Source organism: Oncorhynchus keta, chromosome 3, assembly GCF_023373465.1.
Source record: "Oncorhynchus keta strain PuntledgeMale-10-30-2019 chromosome 3, Oket_V2, whole genome shotgun sequence".
Lineage (NCBI taxonomy): Eukaryota > Metazoa > Chordata > Actinopteri > Salmoniformes > Salmonidae > Oncorhynchus > Oncorhynchus keta.
In genome coordinates, this window is record NC_068423.1 from 23,618,929 (window position 1) to 23,636,813 (window position 17,885).

Sequence of the window (17,885 nt, forward strand, 5' to 3'; positions counted from 1 at the left end):
CTTTCCACTAGATGTTGGAACATTGCTGCTATAACAGCCTCTACTCTTCTGGGAAGGCTTTCCACTAGATGTTGGAACATTGCTGCTATAACAGCCTCTACTCTTCTGGGAAGGCTGTCCACTAGATGTTGGAACATTGCTGCTATACACGGCCTCTACTCTTCTGGGAAGGCTTTCCACTAGATGTTGGAACATTGCTGCTATAACAGCCTCTACTCTCCTGGGAAGGCTTTCCACTAGATGTTGGAACATTGCTGCAGGGACTTTCTTCCATTCAGCCACAAGATAATTAGTGAGGTTGGACACTGATGTTGGGCGATTAGACCCTGGCTCGCAGTCGGCGTTTCAATTCATCCCAAATGTGTTCGATGGGGTTGAGATCATGACTGTGCAGGCCAGTCAAGTTCTCCCACACCGATCTTGATAAAACATTTTTGTATGGACCTCGCTTTGTGCATGGGGTCAATGTCATGCTGAAACAAGAAAGGGGTTCCCCAAACGATTGCCACAAAGTTGGAAGCACAGAATAGTCTAGAATGTCATTGTATGCTATAGCGTTAAGATTTCCCTTCACTGGAACTAAAGGGGCATAGCCTGAACCATGAAAAACAGCCCCAGACAATTATTCCTCCCCCAGCAAACTTTACAGTTGGCACAATGCATTGGGGCAGGTAGCGTTCTCCTGGCACCCGCCAAACCCAGAATCGTCCATCGGACTGCAAGATGGTGAAGCGTGATTCATCACTCCAGAGAACGTGTTTCCACTGATCCAATGGCGGCAGGATTTACACAGCTCCAGCCAACGCTTGGCATTGTGCATGGTGATCTTAAGCTTGTGTGCGGCTGCTCGGCCATGGAAACCCATTTCATGAAACTCTCGATGAACAGTTCTTGGGCTGACGTTGCTTCCAGAGGCAGACAAACTGACTTGTTGAAAAGCTGGCATCCTATGACGGTGCCACATTGAAAGTCACTGAGCTCTTCAGCAAGGCCATTCTACTGGCAATGTTTGTCTATGGAGATTGCATGGCTGTATACCCAATTTTATACACCTGTCAGCAACAAGTGTGGCTGAAATTTTCAAATCCCCTTTATTTGAAGGGGTGTCCACATCCTTTTGTACAGTTGAAGTCGGAAGTTTGCATACACTTTAGCCAAATACATTTAAACTCAGTTTTTCCACAATTCCTGACATTTAATCCAAGTAAACATTCTTTGTTTTAGGTCACCACTTTATTTTAAGAATGTCAAATGTCTGAATAATAGTAGAGAGAATTATTTATTTCAGCTTTTATTTCTTTCATCACATTCCCAGTGGGGCAGAAGTTTCAATACACTCAATTAGTATTTGGTAGCATTGCCTTCAAATTGTTTAACTTGGGTCAAATGTTTCAGGTAGCCTTCCACAAGCTCCAACACAATATGTTGGGTGAATTTTGGCCCATTCCTCCTGACAGAGCTGGTGTAACTGAATCAGGTTTGTAGGCCTCCTTGCTCGCACACGCTTTTTCAGTTCTGCCCACAAATTTTCTATAGGATTGAGGTCAGGGCTTTGTGATGGCCACTCCAATACCTTGACTTTGTTGTCCTTAAGCCATTTTGCTACAACTTTCGAAGTATGCTTGGGGTCATTGTCCATTTGGAAGACACATTTGCGACCAAGCTTTAACTTCCTGACTGATGTTTTGAGATGTTGCTTCAATATATCCACATAATTTTCGTTCCTCATGATGCCATCTATTTTGTGAAGTGCACCAGTCCCTCCTGCAGCAAAGCACCCCCACAACATGATGCTGCCACCCTGTGCTTCACGGTTGGTATGGTGTTCTTTGGCTTGCAAGCCTCCCCCTTTCTCCTCCAAACATAACAATGGTCATTATGGCCTAACAGTTTTATTTTGTTTCATAAGACAAGAGGACATTTCTCCAAAAAGTACGATCTTTGTCGCCATGAGCAGTTGCAAACCGTAGTCTGTTTTTTTTTACGATGGTTTTGGAGCAGTGGCTTCTTCCTTGCTGAGCGGCCTTTCAGGTTATGTCGATATTGAACTCGATTTACTGTGGATATAGATACTTTTGTACCTGTTTCCTCCAGCATCTACACAAGGTCCTTTGCTGTTAATAATATAATAATAATATATGCCATTTAGCAGACGCTTTTATCCAAAGCGACTTACAGTCATGTGTGCATACATTCTACGTATGGGTGGTCCCGGGAATCGAACCCACTACCCTGGCGTTACAAGCGCCATGCTCTACCAACTGAGCTACAGAAGGACTGTTGTTCTGGGATTGATTACTCTTTGCACCAAAGTACGTTCATCTCTAGGAGACAGAACGTGTCTCCTTCCTGAGCGGTATGGCGGCTGTGTGGTTCCATGGTGTTTATACTTGCGTATTATTGTTTGTATAGATGCACATGGTACCTTCAGGCGTTTGGAAATTGCTCCCAAGGATGAACTGGACTTGTGGAGGTCTACAATTTTCTTTCTGAGGTCTTGGCTAATTTCTTTTGATTTTCCCATGATGTCAAGCAAAGAGGCACTGAGTTTGAAGGTAGGCCTTGAAATACATCCAGGTACACCTCCAATTGACTCACATGATGTCAATTAGCCTATCAGAAGCTTCTAAAGCCATGATATCATTTTCTGGAATTTTCCTAGCTGTTTAAAGGCACAGTCAACTAGTGTATACACATTTCTGACCCACTGGAATTGTGATGCAGTGAATTATAAGTGAAATAATCTTTAGGTAAACAATGGTTGGAAAAATTACTTGTGTCATGAACAAAGTAGATATCCTAACCGACTTGCTATAGTTTGTTAACAAGATATTTGTGGAGTGATTGAAAAACGAGTTTTAATAACTCCAACCTATGTGTGTGTAAACTTCCGACTCCAACTGTATATATAGTGTAAGTGGTCCAGTTGGTTCTCGTATCCATTACATGACGGATCCTCATGGGGGAAGTTCATGGCTACGTCCAAAATGGCTCCCTAGTCCCTATATAGGGCACTACTTTTTTTATTTTGACTCAATTCTTCTCGAAATTTTGTGATTACTCTACCGTAATCACTCCTCTTTCACCCCAGCTGCCAAACTAACCCTGAATTTATAGATCGCCAGGTGAGGGTGCTTTCGAGCGGCTAGATGTTCTTTACCATTCCTTACAGGACACATCACTGCACTCCATATTCCTCTGTAAACTGGTCATCTCTGTATACCCGTCGCAAGACCCACTGGTTGATGCTGATTTACAACACCCTCTTAGGCCTCACTCCCCCCTATCTGAGATATCTACTGCAGCCCTCATCCTCCACATACAACCGTTCTGCCAGTCACATTCTGTTAAGGGTCCTCAAAGCACACACATCCCTGGGTCGCTCCTCTTTTCAGTTCACTGCAGCTAGCGGCTGGAACGAGCTGCAACAAACACTCAAACTGGACAGTTTCATCTCAATCTCTTTATTCAAAGACTCAATCATGGACACTCTTACTGATGGTTGTGGCTGCTTTGTGTGATGTATTGTCTCTACCTTCTTGCCCTTTATGCTGTTGTCTGTGCCCAATAATGTTTGTACCATGTTTTGCGCTGCTACCATGCTATGTTGTGGCCTTGGGTCTGTCTTTATGTGGTGTTGTGGTCTCTTGTGATGTTTGTCTTGTCCTATATTTTGATGACATTTTTTATCCCAGCCTCCATCTTGACAGGAGGCCTTTTGGTAGGCCGTCGTTGTAAATAAGAATTTGTTCTTAACTGACTTGCCTATTTAAAGGTTAAATAATATATCTTTTTAAAATTGTTCTTGTCTCATCACTGCAACTCTCCAATTGGCTTGGGAGAGGTGAAGGTAGAGTCATGCGTCCTCAGAAAAATGACCCGCCAAACCACACTTCTTAACACCCACTCACTTTAGCCAGCTGCACCAATGTGTCGGAGGAAACACCATTCAACTGATGACCAAAGTCAGCCTGCAGGCGCCCGACCTGCCACAAGGAGTCGCTATTGCGCAATGAGCTAAGTAAAAAAAAAACTTGGCCAAACCATCCCCTATCTTGGACGACGCTGGGCCAATTGTGCACTGCCCCACCCACCCGCAGTAACTTCCTGGAACACCAACAAAAATCCCAGGAATGCAGCTGCAGTCATGGTGAAACAAAACCCGTCCTACCTACTCTCCTAGAACTAGACTGGTATTCCCTCATCTTAACTATCTGCCGAGCGGCTGCTTCTCTATAGTGTCGTTTCTCTCCAGTGTTACAGAACCTATTGTACCCTGGGCCCCTAGAACACTGCATTAGAGGAAATAAGAGATTCACCAACGTTACATTACATGGTGAGGTTCCAACTGCTGTCAACCAGATGCCTTGCAAAAGGACCGTGGCTGGCATTTGCACCTTCAAGGCATCTCAGGTTGAAAATAATGTTCTTTGACAAGGCGACAAAACACAGAGTGTCTGTTTCTCTGTGTGAATGTTTACCAGTAGCAGAGAGTCAAAAACACACCGACAGAAAACAGTAAGACACAGGACAGAGGTTGAAATTAATTTATATATATATATAAAATAAAAAAAGGATGCATTTACCCACCGAAGCAGAACAAACATATCACTTGTTTTTTCCCTTGTGGAAACCAAATACAATCTGAAGAGACTTCAGGGAGCCAGAACAGAAGAAAAATAATCAAGCAAGGAGACTGCCGACTTTCAACACAAAAAGGTAAACACAGCCATTGATGACAGGGAAAACAGAATAAAAAGTAAATAAAATACATGAAGAGGGTAAGTGCTTTACTGGTCAGAATCATACAGTATAGCATAGATTCAGTCTTTTTTTTTCTTGAGTTCCATATTCAGTTAACTGCTCAGGTACATTCTCTAAATTCGGTAACATGCAAAGCATTGATGAAGCATACGGTCAAACACGCATGGAAATATATTTTTTTCTTATAGGATATTTGTTAAAATATGACATCTGTAGATGTACAGTGATTTGGAAACTTCTTTTGGGTTTGACAACAGAAAAACAAAACAATCCACTCAATAGATAGTGTTTTCTTGAAGGAAAAGGAGACTACATTCATTTCACTGAACAAAGATTCCACAATATCAGGTGACTTTAAATATTTTTTTGCGAACCCACTTCTTATAGCTTTTAGTATGGTTATTACTAAAAATGTCTGTGCCTTGGAAAACGGGTGGTACACTCAAAGACGATCCTAGGATACACGTGTACAACAAAATACGACATCTCTACTCACTCACGACTGCTTTAGGTAGGTCGACATGAAGGCTAGCTGCCAGAGATACAGGGAATGGTTCCACACACACTTCCCTTTTAGGGAATACACTACTGTTAACGGTCGTTGATGTCATTTCTTTCCAAATATTAAGAGCTTGTCTATCATGCTGCCGGGATGACGCCATTGGCTACATCCCTCCATTGGGGGCGTGTCCTGGGTAATAACTGACAGGGGAACCTACCAATCAGCAGTGGAAGCCTTGGTGATTCTGGTAGTCTAGAGTTCCATTTTTATCTTGTTAACTATTTTTTTATGTACTACTTTTTGAATAACTTATATAATGAAGGGTTACCGTGCTTCTCTTAAGGTTGAGTCTCTCCAAAACAGTGTCACCTCTTTAGCAACTTCATTTGCCTTCTCTTTTTGAATTATTATTTTCCTATTTTTATACTAACTGGGTGAGTGGTCTGTTTACTGGTCACACGCTTTGTATCTCTTTCCTCCCTTTGAGTAGATGAGCAACGTGATTTAGAGTGGGAGTCTGGTCGGGGGAGGGGTGAGAACAGAGGGGGCTCATTGAGGAGAGGGGTCAGGAACTCTAGTCATCACTGGCCTTTTCACTAACCCCATTCTCCTCGTCTCTGTTTGTGTGTGAGTTGTTTACAGCGGGGATAATGCTCTCGCCCCCCTCTTCCATTTTCACTCTTTTGGGTTCGGAATGGTCGGCCAGCTCCCCATTCCGCCTCTTGGTTGGCAGTGATGCAGATGCCGAGGCGTGGGCTGCTAACAGGTGGAGGGGGTTCACCACTGCTGAGAGGAGAGAGAGAGTTTTACTACTGGATTCAAGGTAACCCTGACATAAACAAGCATTACTGAGTGAAACGGCAGGTCATTTTAGACAAGTCATTCCAATCGCGTGCCATTTTTTACAAGCTTCATGGGTGTTAGGTGCCATTTTGACTGTGTCTCACCTGTGTTAGCAGCAGTAGTAATTGGGATCAGGCGAGTCCCGTTCTGTGTGATGGTCTTGATAGGAAGCCGATGCTGGCCCAGGGGGGCCTGCTGCAAAATGGTAACCGTTGTTAGGGGCGTGGCCTGGGAGGTCTGGATGATGCGATTGGCCCTGCCTATAGAGGAAGCAGTGACGGCTGGGACCGGCTCCACTTTGACTGGTTGAAGAGAGACAAACACTGAGATACATGACCACAGTTTTTCATTTATAAAGGGACTGGTACAGCAAAGAAAATGTACATTTGACTGTAAATCTATAAGACAAACTTTGTCTCCTCACCTTTGACCCCATTGTGGTCTCCCCCTCCGTTCTCCTGCAGTTCTGTCTTTACCGTAACGACAGAGTTCTGTGTAGCACCAATAGTAGCCATGGTGACCATCGGGATCTGTTGGAGTACATGTACCGTCTGCATGACGGGGGCGGAGCTTACAGTTGTTGTCATGACGGGCGTTGCCATGGTGTAGGTAACAGGCTTCATGGTAGTCTGGGGTAACTGTCGCTGCACGGCGATCAGCACCGGCTGGCTGTTTAGAGGGGAGCCTACCAGAGACAAGTATCAGAGGTCAGACAGGAAGTGGAGTTGTTAACCACCCACCAACACAGTTGAAACAACAACCTCCAACATAACATAACTCACCAGGAGCACTCTGAGCGAACTGGGCCTCCTGGATGACAGCTAGTTTGGGCTGTAGGGCAGTGGCTGTGGTGGGGGCTATGGCCCGGGCTGGCTCTGGGTCCATGGGCACAGGGGAACCCTCCCTGGACAGGCTTTCCGGGGACTGCACTCCACTGGAGTGGGCCGACAGTCCCCCTGTGTGGCTAGGAGAGGCCGGGGCACTCCTGAAGGGACAACAGCAGGAAGACTATTAGAATGATTAGCAAATGTGAGTGTACATTCATCTTTGTGTTCTGCATGCCAAAAAGAAACATCCTACCCAGAGCCCATTGAATAATTTAGAGCACAGTGTCCCAGAGAGAAATAATTTCCTCTACCTGCACTGACTAACTGAGCCCACAGGGGGTAGTGGTGAGTTAAAATACTGCTGGAGAACTGCATGCCATTTCAAACTACAGTATATACGAGAGGGAAATATAGGAGCATGTGACTTCTAGTGAGAACTATTTTACCTGGATGAGAGGGGGCCTAGTGGGGTCCTGAAGCAGGGTACCCCCCTGGGCCTGCGCTTCCTGAACGCCTGTTCACACAACTTGCCCTCTGATGAGGGGTCGATCCTCCAGAAAGATCCCTTACCTGGCTCCTCCTGAGACCGAGCCACTTTGATGAAGTAGCGATTCAGAGACAAGTTGTGACGGATCGAGTTCTAGAACACAGTAGACAGAGTATTCATTACAATGGGAAGGTTATGGTGGATTGAGATTCTAGAACACAGTATTCATTACAATGGGAAGGTTATGGTGGATTGAGATTCTAGAACACAGTATTCATTACAATGGGAAGGTTATGGTGGATTGAGATTCTAGAACACAGTATTCATTACAATGGGAAGGTTATGGTGGATTGAGATTCTAGAACACAGTAGACAGTATTCATTACAATGGGAAGGTTATGGTGGATTGAGATTCTAGAACACAGTAGACAGAGTATTCATTACAATGGGAAGGTTATGGTGGATTGAGATTCTAGAACACAGTAGACAAGAGTATTCTTTACAATGGGAAGGTTATGGTGGATTGAGATTCTAGAACACAGTAGACAGTATTCATTACAATGGGAAGGTTATGGTGGATTGAGATTCTAGAACACAGTAGACATAGTATTCATTACAATGGGAAGGTTATGGTGGATTGAGATTCTAGAACACAGTAGACATAGTATTCATTACAATGGGAAGGTTATGGTGGATTGAGATTCTAGAACACAGTAGACAGTATTCATTACAATGGGAAGGTTATGGTGGATTGAGATTCTAGAACACAGTATTCATTACAATGGGAAGGTTATGGTGGATTGAGATTCTAGAACACAGTAGACAGAGTATTCATTACAATGGAAAGGTTATGGTGGATTGAGATTCTAGAACACAGTAGACAGTATTCATTACAATGGGAAGGTTATGGTGGATTGAGATTCTAGAACACAGACAGAGTATTCTTTACAATGGGAAGGTTATGGTGGATTGAGATTCTAGAACACAGTAGACAGTATTCATTACAATGGGAAGGTTATGGTGGATTGAGATTCTAGAACACAGTAGACAGAGTATTCTTTACAATGGGAAGGTTATGGCAGATTGAGATTCTAGAACACAGTAGACAGTATTCATTACAATGGGAAGGTTATGGTGGATTGAGATTCTAGAACACAGTAGACAGTATTCATTACAATGGGAAGGTTATGGTGGATTGAGATTCTAGAACACAGTATTCATTACAATGGGAAGGTTATGGTGGATTGAGATTCTAGAACACAGTATTCATTACAATGGGAAGGTTATGGTGGATTGAGATTCTAGAACACAGTAGACAGTATTCATTACAATGGGAAGGTTATGGTGGATTGAGATTCTAGAACACAGTAGACAGTATTCTTTACAATGGGAAGGTTATGGCAGATTGAGATTCTAGAACACAGTAGACAGTATTCATTACAATGGGAAGGTTATGGTGGATTAAGATTCTAGAACACAGTATTCTTTACAATGGGAAGGTTATGGTGGATTGAGATTCTAGAACACAGTATTCATTACAATGGGAAGGTTATGGTGGATTGAGATTCTAGAACACAGTAGACAGTATTCATTACAATGGGAAGGTTATGGTGGATTGAGATTCTAGAACACAGTATTCATTACAATGGGAAGGTTATGGGGGATTGAGATTCTAGAACACACTATTCATTACAATGGGAAGGTTATGGTGGATTGAGATTCTAGAACACAGTATTCATTACAATGGGAAGGTTATAGTGGATTGAGATTCTAGAACACAGTAGACAGTATTCATTACAATGGGAAGGTTATGGTGGATTGAGATTCTAGAACACAGTAGACAGAGTATTCTTTACAATGGGAAGGTTATGGCAGATTGAGATTCTAGAACACAGTAGACAGTATTCATTACAATGGGAAGGTTATGGTGGATTGAGATTCTAGAACACAGTATTCATTACAATGGGAAGGTTATGGGGGATTGAGATTCTAGAACACACTATTCATTACAATGGGAAGGTTATGGTGGATTGAGATTCTAGAACACAGTATTCATTACAATGGGAAGGTTATGGTGGATTGAGATTCTAGAACACAGTAGACAGTATTCATTACAATGGGAAGGTTATGGTGGATTGAGATTCTAGAACACAGTAGACAGTATTCTTTACAATGGGAAGGTTATGGCAGATTGAGATTCTAGAACACAGTATTCATTACAATGGGAAGGTTATGGTGGATTAAGATTCTAGAACACAGTATTCATTACAATGGGAAGGTTATGGTGGATTGAGATTCTAGAACACAGTAGACACTATTCATTACAATGGGAAGGTTATGGTGGATTGAGATTCTAGAACACAGTAGACACTATTCATTACAATGGGAAGGTTATGGTGGATTGAGATTCTAGAACACAGTATTCATTACAATGGGAAGGTTATGGTGGATTGAGATTCTAGAACACAGTAGACAGTATTCATTACAATGGGAAGGTTATGGTGGATTGAGATTCTAGAACACAGTAGACAGTATTCTTTACAATGGGAAGGTTATGGCAGATTGAGATTCTAGAACACAGTAGACAGTATTCATTACAATGGGAAGGTTATGGTGGATTGAGATTCTAGAACACAGTAGACAGTATTCATTACAATGGGAAGGTTATGGTGGATTGAGATTCTAGAACACAGTAGACAGTATTCTTTACAATGGGAAGGTTATGGCAGATTGAGATTCTAGAACACAGTAGACAGTATTCATTACAATGGGAAGGTTATGGTGGATTAAGATTCTAGAACACAGTATTCTTTACAATGGGAAGGTTATGGTGGATTGAGATTCTAGAACACAGTAGACAGTATTCATTACAATGGGAAGGTTATGGTGGATTGAGATTCTAGAACACAGTAGACAGTATTCATGACAATTTGAAGGTTATGGTGGATTGAGATTCTAGAACACAGTAGACAGTATTCATTACAATGGGAAGGTTATGGTGGATTGAGATTCTAGAACACAGTAGACAGAGTATTCATTACAATGGGAAGGTTATGGTGGATTGAGATTCTAGAACACAGTATTCATTACAATGGGAAGGTTATGGTGGATTGAGATTCTAGAACACAGTAGACAGCATTCATTACAATGGGAAGGTTATGGTGGATTGAGATTCTAGAACACAGTAGACAGAGTATTCATTACAATGGGAAGGTTATGGTGGATTGAGATTCTAGAACACAGTATTCATTACAATGGGAAGGTTATGGTGGATTGAGATTCTAGAACACAGACAGTATTCATGACAATGGGAAGGTTATGGTGGAGTGAGATTCTAGAACACAGTAGACAGTATTCATGACAATGGGAAGGTTATGGCAGATTGAGATTCTAGAACACAGTAGATAGAGTATTCATGACAATGGGAAGGCTATGGTGGATTGAGATTCTAGAACACAGTAGACAGTATTCATGACAATGGGAAGGTTATGGTGGATTAAGATTCTAGAACACAGTATTCATTACAATGGGAAGGTTATGGTGGATTGAGATTCTAGAACACAGTAGACAGTATTCATGACAATGGGAAGGTTATGGTGGATTGAGATTCTAGAACACAGTAGACAGTATTCATTACAATGGGAAGGTTATGGTGGATTGAGATTCTAGAACACAGTATTCATGACAATGGGAAGGTTATGGTGGATTAAGATTCTAGAACACAGTATTCATTACAATGGGAAGGTTATGGTGGATTGAGATTCTAGAACACAGTAGACAGTATTCATTACAATGGGAAGGTTATGGTGGATTGAGATTCTAGAACACAGTAGACAGTATTCATTACAATGTGAAGGTTATGGTGGATTGAGATTCTAGAACACAGTAGAGAGACATAGTGAGAATGGATGGAATTATAGACAGAAAGAGCGAGAGAAACAGATGAGATTCTAGAACAGAAAGATATCACTGATAAAGAGTTCAGTTCAAAACCATGAGAGACAGGTTGTAATGGATAACGTGAGACTGGATAACTTAGAAAGACTGGCGTTTACGTAGATGTCGGTTTGTCTCATTCTAAGAGAAATATACCACATCAGGATGAAATACAGGGTGGATTCACCGACCTGCCAGCCTTTGTCTGCGGTCCTGTAGTACGGGTAGTTCTTGGTGATGTGTGTGTAAATCCCATTCAGAGTCAGCTGCTTGTCGGGGGCCATGGTGATGGCCTGGACTATTAGTTGTGCATAGGAATACGGTGGCTTGGAGTCATCCTGAGGACAGAACAAATGAGAAAGCATTTGATTTCATGCTACAGATATTGGATTAGATTTATGCTACGATTGATGTGTATGTATTGCATGTGTTTATCTGGGTCAATAAACATTTTAATTTAAATAAAGGTTCAAGTGTTTGGTTTTGTGAGAACTTGTTTTCAGTTTCACGTTAGTCACACACATGTTGAAAACGAGTTATAGTTCACCGGGATTTGTCACTCCAAAGTCTACATTTTCCTTCAATGAGTAACCGATCCCAGAGAACCAAAACAAAACCAAAGTTTCTTTCCATCACCCTGGGTTCTACCTCTAAAGACAATGGAGTCAGGGGCGTGTTCAGGACGGTGCCACATTACAGAACACGGAGATAGAAACGCATTGTGTAGAATTTATAGGACTGTCAGGGCAAAACAGGGATTTGTTTAGCTCGATTAGACTCATTTCTATATTCAACATTCTGAACACTTCACTGGTTCATCCCAGCACTGGGCCAAAACCTCAATAGTCTAAAGTGGAATCCTCTCATCTTCTTTCCTTCATTGACAATGCTCTGTAAGAGATGGACATGTCTCTCATTTGACTTCAATTATACTGCTTTGCCTGACCTCTTCATATCAGCGTGGAGGAAAGGAGAGGAAGCCACTTTGGGACTATTGGGATGCTGGTGTCTCACCTTGGGGCTGTCTCCCCCCGAGCCGTCCTTTTCGTCTGATTGGGAGTTCTCATTGATGAGGTCAGCGGTCAGTGCACGGCCCATCCTATAGCCAGACAGACCCGCCCCTCTGGGACTTGACGGACAGGAGTTTGGACAGGAGTTGGCTGCACTGTTGGGGCGAGAAACAATTTAACGGTGAGACTGAGTGGGAGAGACTATGGTTTGGTGATGAACAAGGAAATCCTGCGATGGCAGAAAAGATCTCAGGTCCAACAAGCATCCGAGACACCTTCATAACCATCGTGTCTGAAACCTCTGGTGGAGCAGTATGCACAGTGCCTTCGGAAAGTATTCAGACCCCTTCACTTTTTCCACAAGTTACAATATTATTCTAAAATGAATCCTAAGCAATCTACAAACAAAAATACCTTATTTACCTATGGTGGTCCTTCTGTAGCTCAGTTGGTAGAGCATGGCGCTTGTAACGCCAGGGTAGTGGGTTCGATTCCCGGGACCACCCATACGTAGAATGTATGCACACATGACTGTAAGTCGCTTTGGATAAAAGCGTCTGCTAAATGGCATATATTATACCTAGGTATTCAGACCCTTTGCTATGAGACTCGAAATTGAGCTCCTTGAGATGTTTCTACAACTTGGAGTGCACCTGTGGTAAATTAAATTGATTGGACATGATTTAGAAACCTGTCTATAGAAGGTACACTGCATGTCAGAGCAAAAACCAAGTCATGAGTTCGAAGGAATTCTCCAAAGAGCTCAGAAACAGGATTGTGTCGAGGCACAGACCTGAGGAAGGGTATCAAAAACAATTCTGCAGCATTGAAGGTCCCAAAGAACACAGTATTCTTAAAAGGAATAATTTTGAACCAGCCTTGACCCTTCCTAGATCTGGCCGCCTGGCCAAACTGAGTCATCGGGGGAGAAGGGCCTTGGTCAGGGAGGTGACTAAGAACCCAATGGTCACTCTGACAGAGCTCGAGAGTCCCTCTGTGGCGATGGGAGAGAACCTTCCAGAAGGACAACCATCTCTGCAGCACTCCACCAATCAGGCCTTTACGTTAGAGTGGCCAGACAGAAGCCACTACTCGGTGAAAGGCACATTACACCCCGCTTGGAGTTTGCCAAAAGGCACCTAAAGACTCCCAGACCATGAGGAACAAGATTCTCTGGTCTGATGAAACTACACTTGAACTCTTTGGCCTGAATGCCAAGCGTCACGTCTGGGGGAAACCATCCCTGGCACCATCCCTACGGTGAAGCATGGTGGTGGAAGCATTATGCTGTGGGGATGTTTTTCAGAGGCAGGGACTGGGAGACTAGTCACGATTGAGGCAAAGATGAACAGAGCAAAGTACAGAGATCTTTGATGAAAACCTGCTCCAGAGCGCTCAGGACCTCAGACTGGTTCAAAGGTTCACCTTCCAACAGGACAACGACTCTAAGCACACAGCCAAGACAACGCAGGAGTGGCTTCGGGACAAGTCTCTGAATGCCTTTGAGCAGCCCAGCAAGAGCCTGGACTTAAACCCGATCTAACATCTCTGGAGAGACCTGAAAATAGCTGTGCAGCAACACTCTCCATCCAACCTGACCGAACTTGAGAGGTTCTGCAGAGAAGAATGGGAGAAACTCCCCAAATACAGGTGTGCCAGGCCAAGAAGACTCAAGGCACTATATAAAACACCTGCTCTTTCCATGACATAGACTGACCAGGTGAAAGCTATGATCCCTTATTGATGTCACTTGTTAAATCCACAACAAAATCAGTGTAGATGAAGGGGAGGAGACAGGTTAAAGAATGATTTTTAAGCCTTGAGACATGGATTGTATATGTGTGCCATTTAGAGGGTGAAGGGGCAAGACAAAACATGTCAGTGCCTTTGAACAGGGTTTGGTAGTAGGTGCCAGGCGCACCGGTGTGTGTCAAGAACTGCAACACGGCTGGGTTTTTCATGCTCAACAGTTTCCTGTGTGTATCAAGAATGGTCCACCACCCAAACGACATCCAGCCAACTTGACACAACTGTGGGAAGCATTGGAGTCAACATGGGCAGGCATTCCTATGGAACGCTTTCAACACCTTGGATGAGTCCATGCCCCGACTAATTAAGGCTATTCTGAGGGCAAAAGGGGGGAGTGCAACTCCATATTAGGAAGGTGTTCTTAATATGTTTTGTACACTCAGTGTATATGCCAGGAGTTAGAGCTGGGACGATAAACCCAAAAGGTATCCATACCGACCATTTATCATGGACATTTTACTGATCGATAATAACGATACTTAGCCTTTGAAGGAATGTGAAGTTTTAAACGAAATAAGTCTGCTACTATGGGCTATTGGTAACTGTAAAATTGATAGCTACAACATTCAAAAGTTGTATTAATAGTTTTAAGGGCAATACTTCAAAAGTTACTAGTGCATGTTAATGTTATGAATTTATTGTTCAATTTATCATTATTGTGATAATTCAGTCAATTTACCACAAAATGTATTTTTGTCCATATCGCCCAGCTCTTCTAGGAGTATTCACATCTGAGCCTGGAGGTTCGGAGTATTGCTGTTTTTGAATATCAGTGGCGGCACTCGCTTCCTGATCCAGATCAGAATAACCCTGCCATCTGCAACGCTCTGAACGTTTCATGGCTCGAACTTCACTTCAGTCTCACCTGATGGTGCCGGTGGGTGAGGGCAGGGGGCTTATGAGGTGGGCGATGTTGTCTGGAATGTTGATGGTCAGCGGCGCCATCTGGTGCTGGACGGGCTTTACCGGTGACTCCGACACGTTCCTACGCTCCTTCTTATCGCTGGACAGGGCTGTGAACGTGATCTTGATGTTGGTGCTGGGGAACCGGAGACAGCACCTGGAGAACAGTGAAAGAAAGGGGGGAGAGAGAGTCTAAGGACACAATAGTAGAACAGCCATCCACACCTACCCAGACTCACTCAACAATAATAGTGAGAATGTCTCTTTAATTGGGATCCTGAGTGGCGCAGCAGTCTAAGGTACTGCATCGCGGTATTAGAGGTGTCACTACAGACCCGGGTTTGATCCCGGGATGTATCACAACTGGCTGTGATCTGGAGTCCCATAGGGCAGCACACAATTGGCCCATTGTCCTGATTAGGGGAGGGTTTGGCTGGGGTAGGCTGCAATTGTAAATACAATTTTTTTTCTTAACTGACTATTCTAGTTAAATTAAATAAAAAAATCTGCATTCTGACTGCAACACGCCAGCAGCACTGTTGAATGGGTATCAACACATACAGAGGCACTCTGATAAGGGCCAGAAGAGTATTAACAGGCTTTATACATAACAGTTTTTACTTACTATTACATTGGGGTATACTTGGACCATATCATACGCTATGGGACCAGTTGACTGTGACTTAGAACTATTTGACATTTCAGACCAGTAAAACACCACATTTCATTGCACCTTTCCAGTGTACATGACAATAAAACATATATTCAAAAGAATCCGATTGTTATGATTTAATAGAACTGCGTACCAATCAATGCTATTTCTAACCCACTATTGTAATTTCCTGCTCAGTCGGTAGAGAATGACACATGCAACGCCAGGGTTGTGGGTTCGATTCCCACGGGGGACCAGTACGAAAAAGTATGACAAATAATATGCCCGCACTACTGTACGTCCCTCTGAATAAGAGCGTCTGCTAGAATGTAAACAGAAACGTCGGGTAACATTTGGAAAAACTATCAATGCAGCTTTATATACAGCCCACAGACAATAACAAAACACAGTGCAGGCTAGTTTCTTTGAACATTATGCTGTGCAAACATTGCAACACATCCGCCTAGAAACCAAGCTGACATTTAGCCAAAGCATGGCCCATTGCACAAGTACAGCTAACCTTAGCTACATACATCTTCCATCGCAGACACGTTTTGATAGCAAGACATATGTATACAGACATAACCAGCCAAGTACAGTACCTAGATACGCACGCTTAGTAATGTTAAATTACAAAAAAACGTGTTTGTGCTTCGCGTAACCCTTATGCAAACAAAGCCAGCGTTACCAACCGCTCGCTGTGTGGACAGGCGCCGGGTGTTTGTCACAACACGTGCGGCGGCCAGGGAACAAAACAATAACAACGCGAGGTCAGAATATCATCACCTTTACCTTAGCGGTTCTACCGCGACATAAAATATCAAATACTACCCCATCTTACATTCGTGGGAGCTGCAGAGGTGGAGCCCCTCGTCTCTGGAACACCCCGTCAACAAATACCCCGTTTTTGCCGAGGCATCGGAGGTAAAATTCCCCGCTACCAGTCCCGTCTTCACCCGCGGTGAAAATTTCAAGGTGCCGGCGGGAGATGAAACTGGAGTGGCCCATGCTGACGTCCACCGAGCCCTGCGATGAGTTCCGTCCGATGGTCGCCGACCTCTTCTTCATCAGGTATTCGAATTCTCGGCCCTCAAGCCGGGCGACTGCCGACCCCACCGCCATCTTCTTGGGGGTTCTAATTTTGAGACTGTGTGTGTGTGTGGGGGGGGAGGAGGGATAGGCGCTAATTAGGGAGCACTGGCTTTAATTTCGGGAGGATTTAGAAATGTGGAGATTTCGTAAAAGGGGAATCCAATTGTAAAACCGTTAAGAATTTGGCTTGGAACGTGCCAGATCGGGGACACAGCAGCTCCGACACACCGCCGAGATAGAGAGAAAGAGAAAAGACAACAGCCAACCAATGGAGGCCAAATGGGAGGAAAGGAGGTGACTGATATCTCAACGTCCCAATCCCTTCAAAGACTGGGTAGGCAGATACACATTGTTTACCAATGACAGCCAATATATAAATAGAATATAAAAATCACGGTTGGTTGCACTGTAGGCTGAAGCGCATATCGATGGCTGAATGTAAACGATGGAATCTGATATTTACAAACGGATTGGAGTTTTGTAGATTCATGAAGGGGTAGTTCAACCAAATTACAATTTGGTTTCCCCATCAAATGTTATTTGTCACATTCAATGAACAAAATAGACACTTAACCAACAATGCAGAGTTTTTAAAAAAGTAAGTAAGTACAATTTGCTATATAAACTAAAGGAAAAAGAGCAGCACAATATCTAGGGTATATAAACTCAGCAAAAAAAGAAACGTCTCCTCACTGTCAACTGCGTTTATTTTCAGCAAACTTAACATGTGTAAATATTTGTATGAATATAACAGGATTCAACAACTGAGACATAAACTGAACAACTTCCAGATGAACAGAAATGGAATAATTTGTCCCTGAACAAAGGGGGTGTCAAAATCAAAAGTAACAGTCAGTATCTGGTGTGGCCACCAGCTGCATTAAGTACTGCAGTGCATATCCTCCTCATGGACTGCACCAGATTGCCAGTTCTCGCTGTGAGATGTTACCCCACTCTTCCACAAAGGCACCTGCAAGTTCCAGGACACTTCTGGGGGGAATGGCCCAAGCCCTCACCCTCCGATCCAACAGGTCTCAGACTTGCTCAATGGGGTTAAGAT

At 43.3% G+C, this 17,885-nt stretch overlaps 1 protein-coding gene and 1 long non-coding RNA gene across 5 annotated transcripts; one reads left to right on the forward strand and one right to left on the reverse strand.

The window, feature by feature from the left end:
• Positions 1-4,532: 4,532 nt before the first annotated feature.
• Positions 4,533-17,054, reverse strand: LOC118368733 (forkhead box protein K2-like). Of its 2 annotated transcripts, none has more exons than XM_035753101.2 (9): positions 16,575-17,054; positions 15,044-15,238; positions 12,374-12,524; positions 11,551-11,697; positions 7,383-7,576; positions 6,892-7,094; positions 6,534-6,794; positions 6,214-6,411; positions 4,533-6,049 (listed from the first exon to the last, which is right to left on the reverse strand). In XM_035753101.2, exons 1-9 carry the CDS (start codon positions 16,853-16,855, stop codon positions 5,841-5,843), a joined length of 1,839 nt encoding a protein of 612 aa, XP_035608994.1. In that variant the 5' UTR covers positions 16,856-17,054; the 3' UTR covers positions 4,533-5,840. The 2 variants fall into 2 exon arrangements, with proteins under 2 accessions (XP_035608994.1, XP_035608984.1); XM_035753091.2 differs by having other exon boundaries at positions 4,533-6,052; positions 16,575-17,053.
• LOC127915056 (uncharacterized) lies at positions 7,566-11,536 on the forward strand. Of its 3 annotated transcripts, XR_008090070.1 has the most exons (6): positions 7,566-7,713; positions 8,108-8,212; positions 8,608-9,076; positions 9,443-9,547; positions 9,758-10,247; positions 10,304-11,536. It is a non-coding gene; the product is annotated as an uncharacterized LOC127915056 (long non-coding RNA). The 3 variants fall into 3 exon arrangements; XR_008090072.1 differs by lacking the exon at positions 9,443-9,547 and having other exon boundaries at positions 7,615-8,212; positions 8,608-9,174; positions 10,031-10,247; XR_008090071.1 differs by lacking the exon at positions 9,443-9,547 and having other exon boundaries at positions 7,615-8,212; positions 9,814-10,247.
• Positions 17,055-17,885: the final 831 nt, after the last annotated feature.